This window comes from Cannabis sativa, chromosome 6, assembly GCF_029168945.1.
Source record: "Cannabis sativa cultivar Pink pepper isolate KNU-18-1 chromosome 6, ASM2916894v1, whole genome shotgun sequence".
Taxonomy (NCBI): domain Eukaryota; kingdom Viridiplantae; phylum Streptophyta; class Magnoliopsida; order Rosales; family Cannabaceae; genus Cannabis; species Cannabis sativa.
Window position 1 is genome coordinate 75,348,641 of NC_083606.1, and position 26,016 is coordinate 75,374,656.

General features: G+C 31.2%; 3 protein-coding genes across 3 annotated transcripts; 1 reads left to right on the forward strand and 2 right to left on the reverse strand.

Annotated features, from left to right (window-relative positions):
* Positions 1-5,167: 5,167 nt before the first annotated feature.
* On the reverse strand, positions 5,168-6,619 carry LOC133039528 (protein SENSITIVITY TO RED LIGHT REDUCED 1-like). Its single transcript, XM_061118428.1, has 2 exons — positions 6,321-6,619; positions 5,168-5,784 (listed from the first exon to the last, which is right to left on the reverse strand). The coding sequence occupies exons 1-2, from the start codon at positions 6,510-6,512 to the stop codon at positions 5,200-5,202; spliced, it is 777 nt and encodes a 258-aa protein (XP_060974411.1). The 5' UTR covers positions 6,513-6,619; the 3' UTR covers positions 5,168-5,199.
* Positions 6,620-17,350: 10,731 nt separating this feature from the next.
* LOC115695612 (protein SENSITIVITY TO RED LIGHT REDUCED 1-like) lies at positions 17,351-18,693 on the reverse strand. The gene is made up of 2 exons (XM_030622668.2): positions 18,502-18,693; positions 17,351-17,983 (listed from the first exon to the last, which is right to left on the reverse strand). Exons 1-2 carry the CDS (start codon positions 18,691-18,693, stop codon positions 17,351-17,353), a joined length of 825 nt encoding a protein of 274 aa, XP_030478528.2.
* A 5,759-nt stretch (positions 18,694-24,452) lies between these two features.
* LOC115695613 (uncharacterized) lies at positions 24,453-25,943 on the forward strand. The gene has a single exon (XM_030622669.2). It carries the CDS (start codon positions 24,453-24,455, stop codon positions 25,941-25,943), a length of 1,491 nt encoding a protein of 496 aa, XP_030478529.2.
* Positions 25,944-26,016: the final 73 nt, after the last annotated feature.

The following is a 26,016-nucleotide window of genomic DNA, read 5'->3' on the forward strand; positions in this document are numbered from 1 at the left end:
ATCTGTTCCATGTATTATTATGTTGAGGAAGTATACTCCAGATCCATCACAGGTCATTGAGTATGAGCAGGGCCGGCCCTAGGCTAAGGGAGGCTAGGCCCGCGCCTAGGGCCCACTCATTTTAGGGGCCCAAATAAAAAATATATATTGTTTTAATAATTTTTAAAAATACCATTTATCTTTATAGTAAGAGCCCAAATTTTTTTTTTATATATGACCCATTTCTACTCAGGGCCGACCCGAGTATGAGGCTATCCCTCTACAGGAAGATGTGATTTATGAAGAACAACCAGTCAAAATCTTGGCGAGAGAGCTAAAAGTGTTAAGGAACAGAGAGATTCCAGTAGTCAAGGTCTTATGGAAAAATCACAAAGAAGACGAAGATACTTGGGAGTTAGAGTCTGAGATGTATATAAAGTATCCTCACTTGTTTAATTTTCAACTTGAGGTTGTACTTTGAAATTTCAGGACAAAATTTCTTTAAAGAGGGGAGGATGTAAAGGCTTGGTTTTAACCGAGTCAAAAGAAATATATATAATAATAAATAAATAATTATAATAAAATATATATGTATCTATAACCTATATAAAAGTGAGAATAGCTTTTTGGGCTTTCACTAATTGAATTACATAATTAGCCTTTACTATATATTCAATTATAAAAAATTTTAACTAAGCAATTGAAACATGTACACTATTTACTTTTTTTTTTCTTTCTAAATTAAGCTTCTCCCTAATTATCATTTTATCTTTTGTGAATATTTGTGAAAATGATTATTTTGTCTTATGTTTTTTTTTGTTGCTATCAATAAGTATATTTTCAAATAAATAATGCTTCTTTATATTTTAAGCTAATTTTACTAATAATTATTATTTATATAACCATGCCTATATATATCTTGAATGAAACCATGCCTATATATTAATAAGCATATAATATAATAAAAGAGAATTATATATGTGTATATATAATTAAATTGATAACACATATATATTTTGTGATTTATGAATATTTTTTTTAAAAGCCTATATTCCCTTTTAGTATTAGAAATTGTATTAGATTTTAAAAATAATACTATTATATCTAATAACTATTATTCTAAAAAGTAATATTAAATATTTAAAATTCTTTCTTTCAAAGATTAAGTTCATTTAAACAAATCAGATTTAATTTTTTTTTCATATTTACCAATCATATTCATATTCTTTACATACTAAATTGCTATTCTCAAAACATAAGAATTGAAGGTGCAAATTTCTTATATGAATCAACAATAATATATTTTAGGTTGGATTTTTTTAATTATTAGAAAAAAATATTTAATTAATTTTTTAAGAAGAGGCATAATTTAGTAGTGGTCAATGTTCATGAGAAAAGTAATTAATTTACAACGACACATGAACTGTGAAATGATAAAAAAGAACAAAAGTTAACAAAAGTACTATATGTTTGTAAATGGAAGAGTTCACAAAATTTTATCACCATAATGTATATTTTAGAGTATACAATTTGATAGTGTTATAAATTTTGTAGATAAAATATTAATTATTTTTTTAAAATAATTGTGTCTAAATGAGCTACACGTGCGAAGCACGTGAGACTCCACTAGTATATATAAAAATAAAATCCTCTATATCGTCCTCTCCCTCACTCACACTCTCTCTTTCTCTCTCTTCAAACCACAAAAGGAAACATACAAAACCCCATCACCAGTGTGACTCTGGCGACCCATCTCTGGCCACTGTCTAGCCCCACGCGCCGGACCATTCGAATCCTCAGGTACCGACAACCTCAACCCCCAAGCGGTGCCGCCAGGGCCGTCTTAAACATTTTAGAGGCCCTGTTCCAATCTTAAAAATTTGGCTCTTAATAAAAATATTAGTCTAATTAAATTCTAAGTTCAATTTTTTTATTTATTTTTTTAGGTAGATGATCAAGTTTAAAAATTTACTTCTAGAAGTTTTAGTTATAAAAAATGTTTCATTCATATTTGATAATTTTTTTTAAAAGAAATAAAGTCTTGCCATTAACTCATATATATATATTCGTGTGTATATTTTTTTTTTTTTCTCTTTTGATATTTTCTTTTCTTTATTTTTTTAATGAAAATTTAAAATTGAATAGAAATATTTAAATATATATGATGAAAAAAATTATTTATTAATCAATTTTTGAAACAACTAAAAGATATTATATATATATTCCACTATCAAACATATATTGAATGGAATATAAAAGATTGAAAAAAAATAAATAGTAAACTACCATAAATTGGAAGAGATTCTAGGTATAAAGAGGTGGGTCATTAATTAAAAAAATAAAAAAAAATAAACTGAAAAGGATTTAAATTTAAAAATGATAAAAATTTTAGCTTTTATTTAGTTGGGCCCTGTGCAAGGTTGGGCCCTGTGCAATTGCACAACTTGCACAGGGTTAAAGCCGGCCATGGGTGCCGCCCTTTCGCTGCCATTAGCATGGGATCGCAAGTCAAAGTTTGAAGGTTAAAACTTTGAATGGATTTTTCGGCCACCTCTAGTGTCTGTTTGACGAGTTGTCTTCACCATTAGATTTGGCTAGTCGAGAAGAATAACCTACACTAAGCCATTTCACCTAACTCGCTACTCTTTTTGGTGATGTTTTCATAGCTCTGGCCCTTTTCAGTGACTTTTTCGGTAATATCGTGTACTATTTTGACAAAGGGTTGGCATGAGTGTGATTTACTCGTCGAGGTGGTCGTTTTGATATATACTACCCCTATTTTCGACGATATTTCTGGTACACCAATTTTTACTGTCAGGGATAGTTAATGTGCACTGCTTATGTAAGGTTTCAGAATTCTAAATTTTAAATAAAGTCATATTATATGTCGTTGGACTCAGTTTTGAGAGTAGAATGTGATGATGATAATTATTTAGCCATTTAATGGTATAGATGAGAGTGATATCTGAAATTAGGCTAAACAATTGAAGCTTGGGACTTGAGAGCTTTTTTTTTTTTTTTGAATGGGGGACTTGAGAGCTTAAGAAGACAAAATTTAACGACTTGGGATGTAGGGACTCAACTTGATTATTGGACTTGATTTTTATATGTGTTGAATAACATTAGACATATTTCAATTTTTATGATTTACAAATTGTTTGACATTGATTTATAGTTTTAATGTGATTTTATTTTCTCCCAATTTTTATGTATTCTATTTCATTCGTACTTAATTACTATTAATTGCCTAATCACCAATTAAATATTTATGACTTTGATGCGAAATCTGAGAAGTGGGTATCAATTATGCTATAGTGAAATAGAAAAATTTTAATATAGGACGAGAGTACCTATATGGTTTTGATAGCTTATAGGGTTTTTGTATTTAATGCCTTTTACATGTCTAATTTATCACGAGAGTAGAAAATTTACATGTAATTGAGATTTATATATTTGAGAAGACTATAAATTACTTCAGTAAACATGATATTGCATAGAATTTAGTAATAAAAATTGAATCATGTTAGACCACAATAGATAAATAATAATAAAAAAAATCTTATAAACACAAACTCAAACCGTAGAACTCAAATAAAATACTAAAACTCAAACATTAAAAATACACAATAAAATTCGAACCTAAAACTTGACACACACATCAGAATAAAATTAAACCATAACTGAATCAAATACAAACTCAAAACTATCTTCTTCTTATTCTTTGACTTGGTCTCTGTTCAAGACCATTAAATTGGGTATACCAATAAAATTATAAAATTGTTAAATTTAGAAATTTGAAAATTTATGCTACTATTGTTTGAATTCTGATATTTATTAGCAACAAATTTAATATTTTAAGTATTTATGTCATAAATTTTTTTAATAATAAAGTTAAAATTTTAATATAATTTTATTAAGTAATTATTATTAATTATTAATTAAACTACATAATTTATTTTTTTATATATAATTTAAAATGCTTTATACATCCGCCGCGAATAGTGCAAGATGTTTACTACTTATTTGATATTTTATATAATATTACAGGTTTATATTAGTATATTGTAAGCATATTTATATTAGTATTTTGGCAATATATACTATCCAAAACAAATTAACAGTTTATTTATTATATTTACAAATTATAATTTAAATATAATAAGTTTATTTCTTAATAAATAATTATTTGATATGTCTATTTATATGATACTTAAACGTATAATAAATTTCTTAAAATTAATAAATTAATTATATTTTGTATTTAAATATTTGTATAATTTTTTTAAAGTAAAATAAAACTTAATAATTTTGTGGATATGATATTATTAAAAACATAAGAATATACATTCAAAATGTGTAAAAAATAAAGTGTCTAAATATTTTAATATTTAAATTCAAAAATAACATCTTATTATTCAAATGTGTATTCTGATTTAGCGGTCTAAAAAAAAAAACACCCTTTATTAAGGTTAGGAGGAGCCTAAATTGTCCGTTGTGATCATATAGTGTCAAATCACTTAATTATTGGTCGGAGGAAAAATGCCAACTTAAGTATTTAAACGTAGAACAGGATGAAGAATCAAGTTGGAACTCACGGCAAAAATTTCCACTCAACGAGTTGACATTATTACTATGTTTTATATTTCTCGAACCTTTTGAGCGAAGTGAATCTTTTGTTTTGCTTTGTTTGAAGGAATCTCAGGTTGTGTTGTTGAAGGGATTAAGGGGATCTTGACTTCAAAAGATCTAATTAAGGAGATTTAGATTTGTGTTCTTGAATTCTTGTTCAAGAGTTAGGGTAAATTCATGTATGAATCTTTAAATGCTTTATTTAATTTGTGTGGATATGTACAAAAAATGGATATTGTATATTTTGAGATCAATACACATTGAAGTACTTATTTATCCTAATGCTAGGCAATTACCCGACCAAAATGTGTTTTCGATACAGAAAAAACTTGTAAATTATGATCTTCTCTCATTTATTATTAGCTTTATATTATTATACTCATAAATTACACACCATAAATATTATATTATGTTTTTAAGCATAAAAATACAGAAAAGAAGAATGAAAATATTACACTCAATTAATTAAGGTGACCTTAAATTTGTTTGTTGTGAATCTCATATTTATTGTGTGTGAATTTATTATCACTTAATTATTTACTCTGAACAAAACATCCAACTTAAGCGTTTAAAGGCAACTTGAACTAATGGCTATATATCCACTACGTTTCTCACAATTTGGAATTCATGAGCAAATTTTTGAGCCAACAAGTTGACATCATCACTAGGAATTATAGTATTATAGTGGTTGAAGCTATTCCCTAATATCACTACGTTTCTCATGAGTGTGCCTTCCTCTTGGTTTTCTTTCAATAGATTCACATACAAATCCACTAGACAATGAGGCATGTAGAACAATGTTGGTTTGTTCACCTTTCGCCCACCTTCCTCATTATTCTCCAACACTTGAAAACCCATATCCCTCAAAGCTTGATTCTCTACATAAGTGAGATTTGGATCAAATATTTGTATGGTATCACTAATCCAATTCACTTTTTCCTTCAACAAAAGAGCAAGGCTTAGTTGCAACCTTGAGCTTTCTCTATGTTTTATGCTCCCAATGCAATATATCACCATATCTATCTTGCTATCATTGCAAGAGCTCACAAGATTTTCAAGACGAAGTGAAATATTTTCATTATTTTGAATTTGATCCCAAAAATTGTCGAAAAATGGCATGGTCTCCAGTTCATTCTTACTAAGTTGCACAAGCTCCTGTATTGTTGGTTCCTGTTCCTTATTTACACAAATAAGTGATACATGAGAGATAAAATTAATTAATTAAAATATATACAGGTACTACAAAAATAAATCACTAGGCTATATACTTAATTATAATCACATAATACTACAAAAAAAAAAAATATTTTTAGTCACAAAAAAAAATTATTTGTAGTCACAAAAAAAAATTGTGATTAAAGTAAAAAAGTTGTGACTAATTATAAATTATCACACCTCTATTGCAACTAAAAGGTCCGCGGCTAAATATATTAGTTAAAAAAATTACAATTTATTGTGACTAAATGTTTTTTAGTCACTAAATGTAAAATTAGTGATAACTTATATCTAAATACTAAATTATAGTCACAAGTAACTTTTTGTTTTTGTTATGATTAAAAGTTAAATTTAGTCAAAAAAAAATTACATTATGACTAAAGGATTATCACTAATAGTAGCTATTTTTTGTGGTGTAACATTATTTAATTGTAGAACAATAATTAATTAATATATCCATGTGAAGTGAAGATTAAAAGGGAAGCAAGTAATAATACTTGATTAATAGGTGGAGGCCCAGAGAAGAAGTGGAGACGATCCACAAAGGCCATGTCTGACATAACAGCAAGGGCAACAACAAGAGGGACCAAATATGACCATTTCTTCCACTTATAATTAGCTGAGACAACTGGTAAATTAGCATTTTGTTGGGTCGTCCCTGATCTTCTTCGGCTACCAACTATAGCCATCTCTATTCTCTTCTCAAATGTTTTAAAAAAGAAATATCAAATATAAAAGCAGAAGAAGCTAGAAGAGGTTGTGAAGAGAAATTGAAAAATGGAGAGTTTATTTATACAAGTAATTAATAACTAATTACTTGAGAGGTGGAGACGTAGTGAAATTAACAAAAATATGAATATTATTCAAATAAAGCTAGAGTTAGTGTATTGCAACCACCACGTACTCTTTCCTTAATTTGTTTCACACAAAAATAATAAATAATAATAAAAACAAATTAAAATTGGTTTCTTAATGAGATATGAAAGTGCATGATATACAATCATACGTACATAAAGATCGAGATTAGAGAATTAGAGATTTTTTTTGTTTGTTATATTATTGTTTTTAAAGATAGAGATTAGAGAGTGCTTAAGAAATAAATTAGAGATTTTTGTTTGTTTATTATTGTTTTTAATGATCGAGATCCAGCTACAGTTAATGCTGTAGTAAAAAAATTTGTGATAGAATTTCCCATTTTAAAAGATGAGAGAAAACACGTAAAGAGAATAAAATTTAATTTGACAAATTAAGTATTCGCAATAAAATTTTACTCATTTAGCAAAAAGAAAATCGAGGTCCAAATCAAGCTAAAGTTTTTACGTGTAATATAGAATTACATTAGAAATAGGTTATAATAATAATAACTTGATCGAAATAATATTATTAGAAAAATGAAAAGTCGTCTCTAGCTATTTGGCGGGAGTTATTGTATATTTAATTTATAAACAAAAACGTGATAATTTATTTATTTATTTATTTATGGTTCTTCATATTACGTACATCGATCCACCCACGAATTGATTTCTTTCTTCTTTAATTATTGAAAGCATTACTAGACATGATGATATGATTAGTTTAGTCAGAATATTAATAATAATATTTGTTCTTCCAAGTTCATTACGATCGATGTTGTTCCAAAATGAAGAATATTTATAATAATAATCATGCATGACACTACATATATACATACTTAATAATATCATGTCATGATATGATATGATATGATATAGCTATATATATATTAATAATAACATGCAATGTATGTTTATTTGTATTAGAGTTGTCATTTATTTAATTATTAATTTAAATAATAATAATAAAATTAAATAATACATACAATATAATATAATTTGATTATATTTTTTAAATATATATAATTTATTTACAAAAAATATACCTAACAAAATTTATTAAACAATCATATATAAGTAAATAAATTTAGATATTTAACTAATTTTGTTATAAAATATAATTAAATAATATAATTACTAAATTTGTTATAAAGTATGTCACGACACAAGCCTTAAGCCGTGGTAGACATGTAATATTCATAATTTTGGTGGTCAAAAGTCACATTTTTACCCTTGTAGGAAGATAAAACTTATAAATGATCCTTTAATTTATATCACAAAATACTAATTTAAAATAGTGGATTAACTCTTATAAAGAAAATATTAGTATTAAAAGCAGGACTACTCATTAATATAAAAGAACGATAATATCACCACGATTATGTAATCACCGAATAGATAGATTTAATAAGTTAATAAAATACCAAAATAATATCTACCATCCATCATTCCTCATTTCTAACTGACACTTAGCTAATTTTAGTCATCCAGACCATCCATTCCAGGTTAAATACAAAATTAGTTTCACTGGAAGTTTAATAAGTAAAATAAGACTAAACTAATAACAACTTTCTTCTTCAACGGTACCATCCTCATCCACTAGCATCAAACTGAGTTCTTGGAAGGGAAGAAAATAGGAGAGGTGAGCTTACAAAGGCCAGTAGGAAAATAGCTAATATCAAATGACTCTTGGTTTAATAAAAATTCCTGCATATATGGTTAGCTTTTTAAAAATAAAATATATCATCGCCAATATCAAAATGTATAAACAATTAAAGTAGAGAGACCACAAAGAATCACAAAATCAAGCGTCAAATTCATATCACGCCGTCCACTAGACCCCTAGCTCTCAATACCACTCATAAAAGACGACATCCCAAAACAGGGTAGTCGTACCTGATAACCACCATAATACAGGGGCTCAGATTTAATTCATTTCCTGTACAAATTCTAGGTCTTTCACCTACAGAGTGCACACCTGATCTACCTATGATGACACAGAGACTAGGTCGTGAAACAACAATATGCACCGAACATGATCAACATAACTCTCATCAGTATAACCAAAGCAAGCAAATAACAAGCATAACAAAAGAACATATTCCTTTTTATTTTTCTAGAAAATTCGGCAGCATAACACCTGTATTTTGAATATACCCAAAAATCATAACCTGTATAAATATTTGTACAAAAATATATTTGGCACTCAATGCCCCAGAACAATCCAGAAAAATATGCAGATTAAGTTTTTAATTTTTCAAACAATTTGCAAATCATAAAAATTTAGAATATGTCTAATGTTATACAACATATATAAAAATCAAGTCCAATAATCAAGTTGAGTCCCTACCTCTCCCAAGTCGTTAAACTTTGTCCAAAAAATCACGATCTTAAGCTCTCAAGTCACGAGCTCCAATTTTTTAGTCCAATCTTAGATATTACTCTCAACTATACCATCAAATGGCTAAATAATTATTGAGTTCAACGAGTTCAACGACATATAGTATGCCTATACTTAAAGTTTGAAGTTCCGAAACCTCACCTAAGCGGTGCACATTAACTACCGGTGGCAGTAAAAATCGGTGCACTAAAAATATCGCCAAAAATAAGAGTAGTGTATATCAAAACGATCACCTCAACGAGTAGATCACACCCATGCCATCCGTTTGTCAAAACGGTACAGGATATCACTGAAAAGTTTTTGGAAAAGGGCGGAGCTACGAAAACGTCACTGGAAAAAGTAGCGAGTTGGGCAAAATAGCTTAGTGTAGGTTGTTCTCCACGACAAGGTGATTCTAGTGGTAAACTCGTCAAACGGACACCAGAAGTGGCTCAAAAATCCATTCAAAGTTTGAACTGCCAAACTTTAACTTGTGATCCCAGGCTAATGGCGGTGAAGGAAGCGGCGCCGCTTAGGGGTTGAGGTCGTCAGCACCTGGGATTTAAATTGGTCCGACGCGTGAGGCCAGACGGTGGCTAGAGATGGGTCGCTAGAGAGTGGTGGTGATGGTGGTCATGGCTTCTTTGAAGCTTGAAGAGAGAGAATGAGAAAGAGAAAGAGAAAGAGAGAGAGTGTGTGTTGATGGTGAAAAAGATTATTTATATTATATTTATTTATTTTATTATATTATATATATATATTTCTCTTTGACTCGGTCAAAACCGAGTCCTTACAAAGTATGATTAATTAATTGAATTAACTAATAAGATTGTAGCGTCACAGTTAAAGTAAAGAACACCTATATTTAGTTTCATCTACAATTCAGAAGACACAACAATAAAGTTGCAATGGGAAAGTATGTGTGGGCTTTGGCTAACAAGGAAGATAGCTTGTGGTTGAGATGAATTAATAGTGTGTATTTACACAATGAGGACTGGTGGAGCCATGCTGTTCCAACTCAAGCTAGCTGGTATTGGATCTGCATAGTGAGGCTCAAAGAGCAATTCAAAGCTGCTATGAATGACAGCATGATACAAGGAAAATGCACAGTAGCACAAGGGTACAAATTGTTCTGTCCAAACCCAATTAAAGTGCATTGGAGTAACCAAATTTGGAGGAGATTCATTACCCCAAAACACAGTTTTGTGAGCTGGTTAGCCATCTAACAAAGGCTCAAGACAAGAGACCGATTGGCTAAAATGGGGATTGCTGCAGATTAGGTTTGTTTGCTATGTAACTTACAACCTGAAACACACTCATCTTTTCTTTGAGTGTCCAACCACCCAACTTTGGTTACAAAGCATCAAGAGCTGGCTGCAATGGAGAGCTCAAGGTAATTTTTTGCTGTGCTGGTTCGTTGGCTGGGAAAGGCAAAAACCAGCAAGTTTCGAAAGCGGGTGTATGCTGCTGCACTTACCAATTTGGTGTATCACATATGGAAGACGAGGAACACATGCTATTGGGAGAAATAAGCACCTGACAACAATAGAATCTGTAAAGAATTGAAGACTGGAGTGAAGCAAAAGATAGATTTATTTTGGCCAAAAAAAGTATCTGGAGAAGACAATATTTGGTATTCAATATTGTAATTGCTGATTTTATTCTTGATTATATTTGTTTTATATACCGAATGTATAGATATATATCAAAGGCCTGAAAATTTGGGTGCTTTTAGGTTGTAAAAGTTTTGTGGGATACCTGATACATCAAAAAATTAATGATTGATTATCCTCCCACTACAAGTCTTTGGCACCGTTGCCGGAGATTGTTAGTTAATATTATTAAAAATTAAATTTTGTTCTAATTTAGTTTTTCTTCTCAGTTTTAGTATTAATTTTGTTGTTTCAAATTTTTATCTTTTTAGTACTAATTTAGTTTTTTTTTTTTTTATTTTACTAATGTTTTATTGATGAGCTTGACATGCAAGATAAATCTAGATGCTATACCTTGAGGATTTTGCCCAAGAACACAATGAGCCATTCTATTCTACTTGGAGGAGATTTAAAGAGCTTGGAGAGAGATGTTATCCCACTTTCTCAAGTGGATGTTTTACTTGGCTCTTCTATAACAGACTTAATGATGAAACCAAAATCTGGGTTGATTATAGAGCAGAGGTCACTGGAGCGCCTCTATTAATGAGATGCTATGATGTAATAAATCTGTTGAATAATATGGTAGATTTTGATTACGATTGGTATTGGGATCCATCACTTCAGGGTTGGAGTCACCAATACCCACCTTATTGCCCAAATTCATCCCAACAAACTGAAAAAGAGGAGCAACTACTATCACTTCTACAATCACTTCCAGGAGAGATTAATCGCTTAACTGACATGGTGAGATCCTTATGTGATAATTCAATGACTCATAATTCAGAATGTAATCACTCCAATAATGAAAGTGATGAGAGTTATTGGTACAATGAAGAAGGGTCATTAGTTGAATACAAGGAAGATAATGAGTCCACAATTGAAGATCAAGATCCTTTTGAAGTGGTATTAACTCAAAATTTAGCTAAATCAAATTCTTGATAAATAATGAATGTCGTGGGGCGAATGAAATCATGGAAGAGAATGAATTCATCCATGATCAAGAAATCATTGAATATGAAATCACAAGCAAGGATATGGATAGCCAAATGGAGAGTGAGCAACAAAAAGAAAGGTTGTTAGATGAAAGTGTAGATACTGTGACATTGGAGGATAAGGAAAAATATGGCATCATTGATTCAACTTCATCAATGATATTGACTAATAATCTACCACAATACTTCACATCCACCACTCTCAATTGATTGAAGGAGCCTCTTGGGAGTTTATTATTACCACCATTACATATAATGCTTTCCAAGCTTCTTAAATTATCTTTAAGTCTTAGTGACTCCAAACATGGAAAGGCTTCATGATGAGTGGAATTAATGATATAATGGAACCCATCATTATTATCAAATCTCAATTGCTGTAATCTAGGAAAACTATCTTTAAGGATGTCATGAAAAACATTGTGGACACACTCGAATCCATCTAATGATAAATATTCAGACCCTTTAATCTGGGAAGGGGATCGAATGCTGGAACCAGAGGAGGAAAGCCATCTCAACAACAACACAGGCCTCAATGCCAGCTTTGTCATAAGCTTGGGCATACTGTGGTTGATTGCTTTTATCAATTTGATAAGAGTTTTACTGGTGTAATTCCCTCTGCTGAAACTCCCTCGATGCAGGCCAATTTAGCTCAGACCACATCAGTTGATGATGGAAATTGGTATCCCGACTCAGGTGCTACAAACCATTGTACACCAGACCTTCAGAACTTGATGGCAAATGCTGAATACACTGGTTCTGATCAGATTTATGTGGGAAATGGAACAGGTCTGTCGATTTAACACCATGGTACAACTCTTATTGCATCTAATAATCATGATAAGCCTTTATTGCTTCGAAACCTACTGCATGTACCTGAGATAACTAAGAACTTGCTAAGTGTTTCCAAATTTGCTTTGGACAATAATGTTTTGTTTGAGTTTCATGCTGATGCTTGTTATGTTAAGGACCAGGTTACCAAGGAAGTGTTGTTAACTGGGACCCTCCACAATGGCCTGTATACTTTTGATCCAGGCCATTTCAAAGTGTTGTCTTCTTCCCACCCATCTCTCACTTCTGGTGTTCAATTTTCCAGTCCAAAATCTGCTCGTTGTCACCAGTGACCTTGCTGTTTCAGCTTCCAGCAGCCATTGTACTCAGCCTACTGTTTCAGATTTTGATTTGTGGCATAACAGACTTGGCCATCCTTCTCACAAGGTGATCACATCTGTTTTAAACTCTTGTAATATCTCATGTAATAAAACCTCAAATGGTGTATGTCAAGCTTGTTGCTTAGGCAAGATACATAAAATGCCCTTTCCAAAATTTTCTAATACAATGTACTCAGAACCTTTGCAACTCATTGTCTCGGATCTATGGGACCCTTCCCACAACTTATCCTATAATGGATACAAATATTACATGAGTTTTGTAGATGCCTTTAGTCGTTTCACTTGGATTTATTTACTGAAAAATAAGTCTGAGGCTTTAAAAACATTTCTTGCATTCAAAACAGAAACTGAGTTACAATTGGGAAAGAAAATTAAAGTGTTTCAATCAGATTGGGGAGGGGAATATAGGAGCTTTTTTGAACCACTTAGACAGGCTGGTATTGTCCATAGACATCCTTGTCCAACCACTCATGAGCAAAATGGTTTAGTGGAAAGAAAACATAGGAAAATAGTTGAACATGGGCTGAGCTTACTTGCTCAAGCCTCTATGCCATTGCAATTTTGGGATGAGACTTTTAGATGTGCTGTCTACCTACATAATTGATTACCTACCCCTGTCCTCAACTAACTTTCACCAATGGAAACATTGTTCAACACAAAACCTGTCTACACTAATCTCAAAGTGTTTGGCTGCCTATGCTATCCTAATATTAGGCCTTATAATCTCAAAGTGTTTTAGTGTTGGGATGGCATAAATGTAGCTCAGGCAAAACTCTTTCCTTCCGATCTCGGTACTCTGTCTCAACTCACAACTTTGCCTCTTCAAGGGAATCATTTCAATGGCTCTTTCCCATCAATGACCAATCTTTTTCTTCTTTAATCAATTTACCTTGATGGTAACAATTTTACTTCAATTCCATCTGGGTGTTTTCAAGGATTGACAAATTTGCAAACTTTGAGTATTAGCACAAATATAAATCTTGCTCCGTGGAGTTTTCCGGCTGAGCTGATCGGATCTTCTAGCTTGGTTACTTTATATGCTGGAAGCTGTAATATATTTGGTACTATTCTTGATATTTTTGGCTCATTCCCAAATTTGCAAGATGTGAGACTTTCTTACAATAATCTTACTGGAGTTTTACCTCAATTTTTCTGGATTTGGAATTCAAAAATCGATGGCTTAATAATCAACAAATGGGGCTTTCTGTGGGTGTGAGAATGGAATAATGGTTTGTTGTGGTTGTGGGTGGTTCGAAAATGGGAATGGACAAAATGTGACTCATAGGAAATGATAAATAACATTAAAAATTGGTTTTTTAAAAGATAACAAAATAAATTTTTATTGGTTGTTAATTTTTTTTAATTGGGTGTTAATTTATTTTAATTGAGTATCAGATTTTTTTTTTTTTTTTTAAAAAAAGAAATTTTGATAACCTACAAACATATACATCTTATACAATCTTGACTTTTAAAAGTCATATAAAACAATGGCTAAAAAGATGTGTGCATAGTATATAGGAACAAAACCATAGTCACTACCATAGAATTTCTCATTTATCTTTATAGTATAAGAGCCCAATTTTTTTTTATATATGGCCAATTTCTACTCAGGGTCGATCCTCATTATGAGGCTATCCCTCTTCAGGAAGATATGATTTATGAAGAACAACTAGTCAAAATCTTGGCGAGAGAGCTAAAAGTGTTAAGGAATAGAGAGATTCCAATAGTCAAGGTCTTATGGAAAAATCACAAAAGAAGACGAAGCTACTTCAGAGTTAGAGTCTGAGATGTATATAAAGTATCCTCACTTGTTTAAGTTTTCAACTTGAGGTTGTACTTTGAAATTTCGGAAGAAAATTTCTTTAAAAAGGAGAGAATGTAAAGGCTCGGTTTTGACCGAGTCAAAAGAATTATATATAATAATAAATAAATAATTATAATAAAATATATGTATATATATAAAAATAGAATCCCCCATATCGTCCTCTCCCTCACTCACTCTCTCTCTCTCTCTCTCTCTCTCTCTCTCTCTCTCTCTCTCTCTCTCTCTCTCTCTCTCTCTCTCTCTCTCTCTCTCTCTCTCTCTCTCTCTCTCTCTCTCTCTCTCTCTCTCTCTCTTCAAACCACAAAAGGAAACCCACGAAACCCCATCACCGATGTGACTCTAGCGACCCATCTCTGGCCACTATCTATCCCCACGCGCCGGACCATTCGAATCCTCAGGTGCCGAAAACCTCAACCCCAAGCGGTGTCGCCCCTTTCGCCGCCATTAGCATGGGATCGCAAGTCAAAGTTTGAAGGTTCAAACTTTGAATGGATTTTTCGGCCACCTCCGGTGTCCGTTTGACGAGTCGTCTTCACCATTAGATTCGGCTAGTCGAGAAGAATAACCTACGCTAAGCCATTTCACTTAACTCGCTACTTTTTCCGGTGATGTTTTTGTAGCTCTGTCCCTTTTCGGTGACTTTTCGGCGATATCGTGTACTATTTTGACAAACGGTTGGCATGGGTGCGATCTACTCGTCGAGGTGGTCGTTTTGATATATACTACCCCTATTTTCGACGATATTTTCAGTACACCAATTTTTACTGCCACCGATAGTTATAACATGCACTGCTTAGGTAAGGTTTCGGAATTTCAAATTTTAAATATAGCCACATTATATGTTGCTGGACTCAGTTTTGAGAGTATAATGTAATGATGATTATTATTTAGCCATTTGATGGTATATATGAGACTGATATCTAAAATTAGGCTAAACAATTGAAGCTTGGGACTTGAGAGCTTTTTTTTTTTTTTTGAATGGGGGACTTGAGAGCTTAAGAACATCTTTTGGACAAAATTTAACGACTTGGGAGGTAGGGACTCAACTTGATTATTGGACTTGATTTTTATATGTGTTGAATAACATTAAACATATTTCAATTTTTATGATTTGCAAATTGTTTGACATTGATTTATGGTTTTAATGTGATTTAATTTTCTCCTAATTTCTATGTATTCTATTTCATTCGTACTCAATTACTATTAATTACCTAATCGCCAATTAAATGTTTATGACTTTGATCATGTGAAATCTGATAAGTGAGTATCAATTATGCTATAGTGAAATAGAAAAATTTTAATATAGGACGAGAGTACCTATATGGTTTGGATAGCTTATAGGTTTTTGTATTTAATGCATGCCTTTAATTTACATGTCTAATTTATCACGAGAGTAGAAAATTTACATGTAATTTCAGAAGACTATAAATTACTTGAATAAATCTGATATTGCATAGAATTTAGTAATATGAATTGAATCATGTTAGACCACAATAGATAAATAAAAAAAATAGATCTCATAAACACAAACTCAAACAATAGAATCCTAGTAAAACACTAAAACTCAAACATTAAAAATACATAATAAATTCGAACCTAAAACTTAACACACACATCAGAATAAAAATTAAACCATAACTGAATCAAATCCAAACTCAAAACTATCTTCTTCTTATTCTTTGACTTGGTTTCCGTTCAAGACCATTAAATTGGGTACCAATAAAATTATAAAATTCTTAAGTTTAGAAATTTGAAAATTTATGCTACTATTTTTCGAATTCCGGTATTTATTAGCAACAAATTTAATATTTTAAGTATATATGTCACACATTTTTTAAATATAAAGTTAAAATTATAATATAATTTTATTAAGTAATTATTAATTAAACTACATAATTTATATTTTATATATAATTTAAAATATTTTATACATCCATCACGAATAACGCAAGATGTTTACTACTTATTTGAGATTTTATATAATATTACAGATTTATATTAGTATTTTGTAAGCATATTTATATTAGTATTTTGTCAGCATACTATCCAAAACAAATTAACAATTTATTTTTTATATTTACACATAATTTTAATATTAAAAGTTTATTTCTTAATAAAAAATTATTTCGTATATATGTCTATTTATATGGTACTTAAACGTATTTAGAATACTTAAAACGAACAAATTTCTTAAAATTAATATATTAATTATATTTTGTATTTAAATATTTAAATAAATTTTTTTAAGTAAAATAAAACTTAATAATTTTGTGGATATAATATAATTAAAAACATAAGAAAATACTCAAAATGTGAAAAAAATAAAGTGTCTAAATATTTTAATATTCAGATTCAAAAGTAACATCTTATTATTCAAATGTGGATTCTGATTTAGCAGTCTGGATCTTAAGAAATAAAAAATACACCCTTCATTAAGGTTAGGAGAAGCGTAAATTGTCCCTTGTGATCATAGTGTACTCAAATTACTTATTGGTCGGAGGAAAAATGCCAACTTAAATATTATTTTATGTTTTTAAGCATAAAAATACAGAAAAGAAGAATGAAAATATTACACTCAATAATTAATTAAGGTGACCTTAAATTTGTTTGTTGTGAGTCTCATATTTATTGTGTGTGAATTTATTATCACTTAATTATTTACTCTGAACAAAACATCCAACTTAAGTGTTTAAAGGCAACTTGAACTAATGGTAATATATCCACTACGTTTCTCACAATTTGGAACTCACGGGAAAAATTTCCACTCAACGAGTCGACATTATTACTATCATCATAATCAGTTTTATATTTCTCGAAGCTATTCCCTAATATCACTACGTTATTCAATGTGTCTTCCAAGTTTTCTTCCATTAGACCCAGATACATAGTCACTGGACAATGAGGCATGTAGAACAATGTTGGTTCATTCGCCTTTCGCCTACCTCCCTCATTATTCTCCAACACTTGAAAACCCATTTCACTCAAAGCTTCATTCTCTTCATCACTCAGTCTTGGATCAAATATTTTTATGTTATCATTATTAATCCAATCCACTTTTTCCTTTAGCAAAAGTGCCAGACTTAGCTGTAACCTTGAGTGTTCACTCTCTTTGATCCTCCCAATACAATATATCACCATATCGATCTTACTATCATCGGTAGAGTTAACAAGATTTTCAAGACGCAGTGAAATCTCTTCATTATTTTGAATTTGATCCCAAAAATTGACAAAAAATGGCATGGTGTTCAGTTCATTCTTACTAAGTTGCACAAGCTGTTGTATTGTTGGTTCCTGTTCCTTATTTACACAAATAAGTAATATATGAGAGATAAAATTAATTAATTAAAATATATACAGGTACTACAAAAAAAAATAAATCACTAGGCTATATACTTAATTATAATCACATAATACTACAAAAAAAATTTATTTTTAGTCACAAAAAAATTGTAACTAATTATAAATTATCACACCTATATTACAACTAAAAAATCCGTGGCTAAATATATTAGTTAAAAAAATTACAATTTATTGTGATTAAATATTTTTTTTTAATCATAATACTTATTGTGACTAAAAGTAAAATTAGTGATATAACGAACTATCTTTACATTCGGGTCTGATACCAAGTTAAAATTTAGAGATAAGATAAATGAGGTTCCATCTCAAAACCAATTGACAATAAAAGAAGTAGTCCATTCATCTTATATATCAAAATTTAATGCATAACACTATTTGATGGTACAAACAAGAATAATTATTAATATATGCATGTGAAGATAAAAAGAGAAGTAAATATAAACATGTACTTGATTGGCAGGTGGAGGCTGAGAGAAGAAGTGGAGACGATCCACGAAGGCCATGTCTGACATAACAGCAAGGGCGACAACAAGAGGAACGAAATATGACCATTTCTTCCATTTATAATTAGCAGAGACAATTGGTAAATTAGCATTCTGTTGGGTCGTCCCTGATCTTCTTCGGCTACCAACTATAGCCATCTCTATTCTCTTCTCAAATGTTTAAGAAAAGAAATATCAAATATAAAAGCAGAAGAAGGTAGAAGATATTGTTGTGAAGAGAAATTGAAAAATGGAGAGTTTATTTATACAAGTAATTAATAACTAACTTGAGAGGTGGAGACGTAGTGAAATTAACAAAAATATGAATATTATTCAAATAAAGCTAGAGTTAGTGTATTGCAACCACCACCTACTCTTTCCTTAATTTGTTTCACACAAAAATAATAAATAATAATAAAAACAAATTAAAATTGGTTTCTTAATGAGATATGAAAGTGCATGATATACATACATAAAGATCGAGATTAGATAATTAGAGATGTTTTTTGTTTGTTATATTATTGTTTTTAAAGATAGAGATTAGAGAGTGCTTAAGAAATAAATTAGAGATTTTTGTTGGTTTATTATTGTTTTAAATGATCGAGATCCAGCTACAGTTAATGCTGTAGTAAAAAAATTTGTGATAGAATTTCTCATTTTAAAAGATGAGAGAAAACACGTAAAAGAGAATAAAATTTAATTTGACAAATTAAGTATTCGCTATAAAATTTTACTCATTTAACAAAAAGAAAATGCATGGAGATCCAAATCAAGCTAAGGTTTTTATATGTAATATAGAATTACATTAGAAATAGGTTATAATAATAATAACTTGATCGAAATAATATTATTAGAAAAATGAAAAGTCGTCTCTAGCTATTTGTCGGGAGTAACACTTTTGTTTTCTAATTTTTTAATCACAAAATGAAAGTAAAATTTTTATTTTTAAAAATTTTGTTTTTGAAAAACAAAAATGCGTTATGTAACCACTTTTGTTTTTCAATTTTAAAAACAGAAAATAAAAGTGTGTTCTGTAAAGTTCATTTTTATTTTTATTTTTTTTATTTTATTTAAGTCGAGTCTATGTCCAAAGTCAAATTCGGATCCGGGTCAGAAGTCAGGTTCAGCACAAGGGCTGTGAGAGAGGATTTGGGTTCGGGTCTTGTCGGAGTCTAAAATATTAATTAAAAAAAAAATTATTTAAAAAAATATTGAAAGTGATTTTTTTTTTTTTGTTTTTAAAATTTTGAATCTCAATTAAAAAATTAAAAAGCAAAAACAGATTTATAGAACATGTTTTTAAAAAATATTTTTCACCTTTTTAATTTTAAAAACAAAAAACTGATTAAAAAAGTGTTACCAACCGCCACCAATATATTTAATTTATAAACGATAATTTATTTATTTATTTATGGTTCTTCATATTACGTACATCGATCCACCCACGAATTGATTTCTTTCTTCTTTAATTATTGAAAGCATTACTAGACATGATGATATGATTAGTTTAGTCAGAATATTAATAATAATATTTGTTCTTCCAAGTTCATTACGATCGATGTTGTTCCAAAATGAAGAATATTTATAATAATAATCATGCATGACACTACATATATACATACTTAATAATATCATGTCATGATATGATATGATATAGCTATATATATATTAATAATAACATGCAATGAGTTAGCAGTTCGTGCACTCAGGGTGGATGGCGAATTAGTTTGGATGGATGATTTTCCTCCATTTCTCTATGATGTACTAAACTCTGATTATCTTCAATGAAAGTTCATTATCAAAAAAAAAAAAAAAACATGCAATGTATGTTTATTTGTATTAGAGTTGTCATTTATTTAATTATTAATTTAAATAATAATAATAAAATTAAATAATACATACAATATAATATAATTTGATTATATTTTTTTAAATATATATAATTTATTTACAAAAAATATACCTAACAAAATTTATTGAACAATCATATATAAGTAAATAAATTTAGATATTTAACTAATTTTGTTATAAAATATAATTAAATAATATAATTAATAAATTTGTTATAAAGTATGTCACGATGCAAGCCTTAGGCCGTGGTAGACATGTAATATTTATAATTTTGGTGGTCAAATGTCACACTTTTAGCTTATAAATGATCATTTAATTTATATCACAAATACTAATTTAAAAATAGTGGATTAACTCCTATATCGTTAAGAAAATATTAGTAATAAAAGCAGGACCACTCATTAATATAAAAGAACAATAATATCACCACAGTTATGTAATCGCCGAATAGATAGATTTAATAAGTTAATAAAATACCAAAATAATATCTAGCTTCCATACTTCCTCATTTCTAACTGACACTTAGCTAATTTTAGTCATCCAGACCATCCATTCCAGCTTAAATACAAAATTAGTTTCACTGGAAGTTTAATAAGTAAAATAAGACTAAACTAATAACAACTTTCTTCTTCAACGGTACCATCCTCATCCACTAGCATTAAACTGTGTTCTTGGAAGGGAAGTAAATAAGGGAGGTGAGCTTATAAACTCAAGTAGGAAAACAGCTAATATCAAATGACTCTTGGTTTAATAAAAATTCCTGTATATATGGTTAGCTTTTTAAAAAATAAAATATATCATCACCAATATCAAAATGTATAAACAATTAAAGTAGAGAGAACACAAAGAATCACAAAATCAAGCGTCAAATGCATATCACACCGTCCACTAGACCCCTAGCTCTCAATACCACTCATAAAAGACGACATCCCAAAACTGGGTATTCGTACATGATAACCACCATAATACTGGGGCTCAGATTTAATTCATTTCATGTACAAATTCTAGGTCTTTCACCTACAGGTGAGTGCACACCTGATCTACCTATGATGGCAAGAGACTAGGTCGTGAAACAACAATATGCACCGAACATGATCAACATAGCTCTTGTTAGTATAACCAAAGCAGACAAATAATAAGCATAACAAAAGAACATATTCCTTTTGATTTTCTAGAAAATTCGACAGCATAACACCTATATTTTGAATATACCTAAAAATCATAACCTGTATAAATATTTGTACAAAAATATATTTTGCACTCAGTGCCCCATAACAATTCAGAAAAATATGCAGATTAAGTTTTTAATTTTTCAAACAATTTGCAAATCATAATTTAGAATATGTCTAATGTTATACAACATATATAAAAATCAAGTCCAATAATCAAGTTGAGTCCCTACCTCTCCCAAGTCGTTAAACTTTGCCCAAAAAATCACGATCTTAAGCTCTCAAGTTACAAGCTCCAATTTTTTAGTCCCAATCTTAGATATTACTCTCAACTATACCATCAAATGGCTAAATAATTATCATCATTGCATTCTACATTCAAAATCGAGTTCAACGACATCTAATATGCCTATACTTAAAGTTTGGAGTTCCGAAACCTCACCTAAGCAGTGCACATTAACTACCGGTGGCAGTAAAAATCGGTGTACTAGAAACATCGCCAAAAATAGGAGTAGTGTATATCAAAACGACCACCTCAACGAGTAGATCACACTCATACCATCCGTTTGTTAAAACGGTACACGATATCATTGAAAAGTTATTGGAAAAGGGTAGAGCTACGAAAATGTCACTGAAAAAAGTAGCGAGTTGGGCAAAATAGCTTAGTGTAGGTTGTTCTCCACGACAAGGTGAGTCTAGTGGTAAAGACGGCTCATCAAACGGACATAAGAAGTGGCTCAAAAATCCATTCAAAGTTTGAACTGCTAAACTTTGACTTGTGATCCTAGGCTAATGGTGGTGAAGGGAACGGCGCCGCTTGGGGGTTGAGGTCGTCAGCACCTGGGATTTCAATTGGTCTGACACGTGAGGCGGTGGCTAGAGATAGGTTGCTAGAGAGTGGTGGTGATGGTGGTCATGGCTTCTTTGAAGCTTGAAGAGAGAGAATGAGAAAGGGAAAGAGAAAGAGAGAGAGAGAGAGTGTGTTGATGGTGAAAAGGATTATTTATATTATATATATATTTATTTATTTATTTATTTTGTTATTATATATATATTTCTCTTTGACTCGGTCAAAACCGAGTCCTTACAAAGTATGATTAATTAATTGAATTAACTAATAAGATTGTAGTATCACAGTTAACGTAAAGAACACATATATTTAGTTTCATCTACAATTCAGAAGACACAACAATAAAGCTGCAATAGGAAAGTATGTGTGGGCTTTGGCTAACAAGGAAGATAGCTTGTGGTTGAGATGAATTAATAGTGTGTATTTACACAATGAGGACTGGTGGAGCCATGCTGTTCCAACTCAAGCTAGCTGGTATTGGATCTGCATAGTGAGGCTCAAAGAGAAATTCAAAGCCTCTATGAATGACAGCATGATACAAGGCAAATGCACAGTAGCACAAGGGTACAAATTGTTCTGTCCATACCGAATTAAAGTGTATTGGAGTAACCAAATTTGGAGGAGATCTAATACCCCCAAAATACAGTTTTGTGAGCTGGTTAGCCATCTAACAAAGGCTCAAGACAAGAGACCGATTGGCTAAAATGGGGATTGCTGCAGATTAGGTTTGTTTTCTATGTAACTTACAACCTGAAACACACTCATATTTTCTTTGAGTGTCCAACCACCCAACTTTGGTTACAAAGCATCAAGAGCTGGCTGCAATGGAGAGCTCAAGGTATTTTTTTTTTCTGTGCTGGTTCGTTGGCTGGGAAAGGCAAAAACCAGCAAGTTTCGAAAGCTGGTGTATGCTGCTGCACTTACCAGTTTGGTGTATCACATATAGAAGACGAGGAACACATGCTATTGGGAGAAATAAGCACCTGACAACAATAGAATCTGTAAAGAACTGAAGGCTGGAGTGAAGCAAAGGATAGATTTATTTTGGCCAAAAAAAGTATCTAGAGAAGACAGTATTTGGTATTCAACATTGTAATTGCTGATTTTATTCTTGATTATTTGTTTTATATACATTCAAAGGCCGAAAAATTTGAGTGCTTTTAGGTTGTAAAAGTTTTGTGCGATTATACAATTACTTGATACATCAAAAAATTAATGATTGATTATCCTCCCACTACTACACATTCCTTTATTAATTTATAATATGATGTTTGGTTGGAATGATTAAAAATATAAGAATAGAAAGGGTGATAGGGATTAGAATATAGGAATGTAATGGAATTAAATTTAAAATGTATAAGAAATTGATAAAAAAAAATTATTAAAATTTTCAAATATTGCATTGGAATAGTTTTTTCTTCCATTTTAAAATGATATTCCAATAATTTTAAATGCAACAAAACAAAGAAATAGAATGAAAATTGTTTCCTTTCCATTCAATTTCATTACATTACCTCCAACCAAACGGTCTTCCACATTATTTGATATACCTCTAACGATCTCATTATATAAGATCGATCGAGATCCAAATAAAGCTAACTTTTTTTAATATAAAATACACTAAAATTTACATTAATTAGAAATAATAATAAATATTATTAGAAAAATGAAAAGTCGTCTCTATATATATTTTGCTGGGATTACATGTATATAATAATATTTATAAACAAAAACGTGACAATTTATATGCGATCATTAATTCCTTCTTTGTATATATGAGCTTCACATCGATCTACCCACGATCGAATTGATTTCTTCGTTAATTAATTAACAGCATTACCACACATGAACGTACATGATATGATTAAACAGAATATATATATATAGAATAATAATAATAATAGTATATGTACGTATATATATGATCATATGTTAATGGTGTGCTATATATACGTACCTATTTCTGATATATAGTACTCATTCAAAAACTCCATTCCAAATATATTGGTTTATTTATAATAATTCTTTGAAGTACGTAGCTAATAAGTATGGCATTGCCCAATATTGTGATTATCAAATCGGTGGCCATGGAAAAATACATGAGATGTTTAACTGGAAAGGAGGAGAAGGTTGGGCAAGAGAATCGAGAAGAATTTAAAAGGGGTGTGAAATTACAAGAAGATAAGGACATTAGCAGTCCTTTGATAAAATTCCAAGTGGTGACAGCCACCTCAAATCCAGAGTTGGTCCACATTCGGTGCTGCTACACCAACAAGTACTTGGTCATGGGGACCACTACTACTTACTATGACTATATTCAAGCCGTGGCTGAGAATCCCATAGAAGATCAAACTTCAAATGCATGTACACTATTCAAGCCTATTAGGGCTACAGATGATGAATTCAAGGGTGACACACAAATGTACCGACTTCTACACGTCCGGACTAAGAGATACCTTATTTACCGGATGATGCCCGACACTCGCAACGATCACTTGTCCATTCTCTCCGAGACCCCTAGAACTTATGCGCCCTTTTTTGATGTCTTCAAAATCATGGATTTCGGATCCATCGTCATATTTCCTGAACAAGTCGCATTCAAACAACATGGTAGCCAAAGCAAGTTTCTCAACTGCAAATCCTTCAATGACCACCCCTACCTGCAGTTCCTCGATGGAACTGACGAGGGCGACACAAGGGTAGCCAATGTCATCACCACCGTTGGTGACGGTTTTGTTCGCATAAAGAATCTCTCCACTGGAAAATTTTGGAGGCGTAGCCCTAACTGGATCTGGGCTGACTCTAACAAAACTGAGGATGACAACAGCTCTGAGTTTCGGGACACCATATTCTGGCCTGTCAAACTCGGCGATAATGTTGTGGCATTGCGCAGTGTGGCGAACGACCGCTTTTTGAAGGGAATTACTCAAGATGGCGTAACAGGTTGCCTTAATGCCGCAGAAGAATACATGACAAATGAAGTGAAGCTGGAGGTGGTTGAGACCTTGATTGAGAGGAATGTCTACGACATTGAATACCACACAGAGGTAGCGAAGGTGTATAATGTCATAGAGAAGGATATTGTCACATCTCGCAACACTAGTTACACTAAAGAAGACACTGTCACCCTCAAGTTCTCTCATAAGAAGTCAAACTCTAAGACTATTGGAGGCAGTGTTTCCCTCAAGTTAGGTGCCAAAGCAACCCTTAAACTTGACGTGATACCCACATTCCTAGGTGGGCAGATCGAGCTTTCAGCTGAGCTGACAGGGACAGTTCAATGGGGAACGACCGACTTAACTGAAAAAGTAACCGAAACTATGAACGCTGTTAAAGTGGCTCCAAGAACTAGAAAAACAGTCACCCTTGTAGCCAAGCATGGAATATGTGAAGTGCCCTTCTCTTACACTCGTCGTGATTATCTCCGCAATAAACGTGCGCCCGAGATTAAGAGATTGCATGATGGGATCTACAAGGGAATCGATTCCACCGAAATAGACTACGACACCAAGGAGGAGCCCCTACCAGCTTCTGATTAATTGAATCGATCAACATGCAAGCAATAATATTAATTTCAACTTCCGTACTACTTTCCAATAATATACTATCATG

What these genes read in the sequence shown, in the direction of transcription:
- LOC133039528 (XM_061118428.1), bottom strand. Translation starts at nt 6,512, where the DNA reads ATGGCTATAGTTGGTAGCCGAAGAAGATCAGGGACGACCCAACAAAAT. An exon ending in GGCCTCCACCTATTAATCAA is followed by an intron (nt 5,785 to 6,320) that starts GTATTATTACTT and finishes TGTGTAAATAAG; the next exon opens with GAACAGGAACCAACAATACA.
- LOC115695612 (XM_030622668.2), bottom strand. Translation starts at nt 18,693, where the DNA reads ATGGCTATAGTTGGTAGCCGAAGAAGATCAGGGACGACCCAACAGAAT. An exon ending in AGCCTCCACCTGCCAATCAA is followed by an intron (nt 17,984 to 18,501) that starts GTACATGTTTAT and finishes AATAAGGAACAG; the next exon opens with GAACCAACAATACAACAGCT.
- LOC115695613 (XM_030622669.2), top strand. Translation starts at nt 24,453, where the DNA reads ATGGCATTGCCCAATATTGTGATTATCAAATCGGTGGCCATGGAAAAA.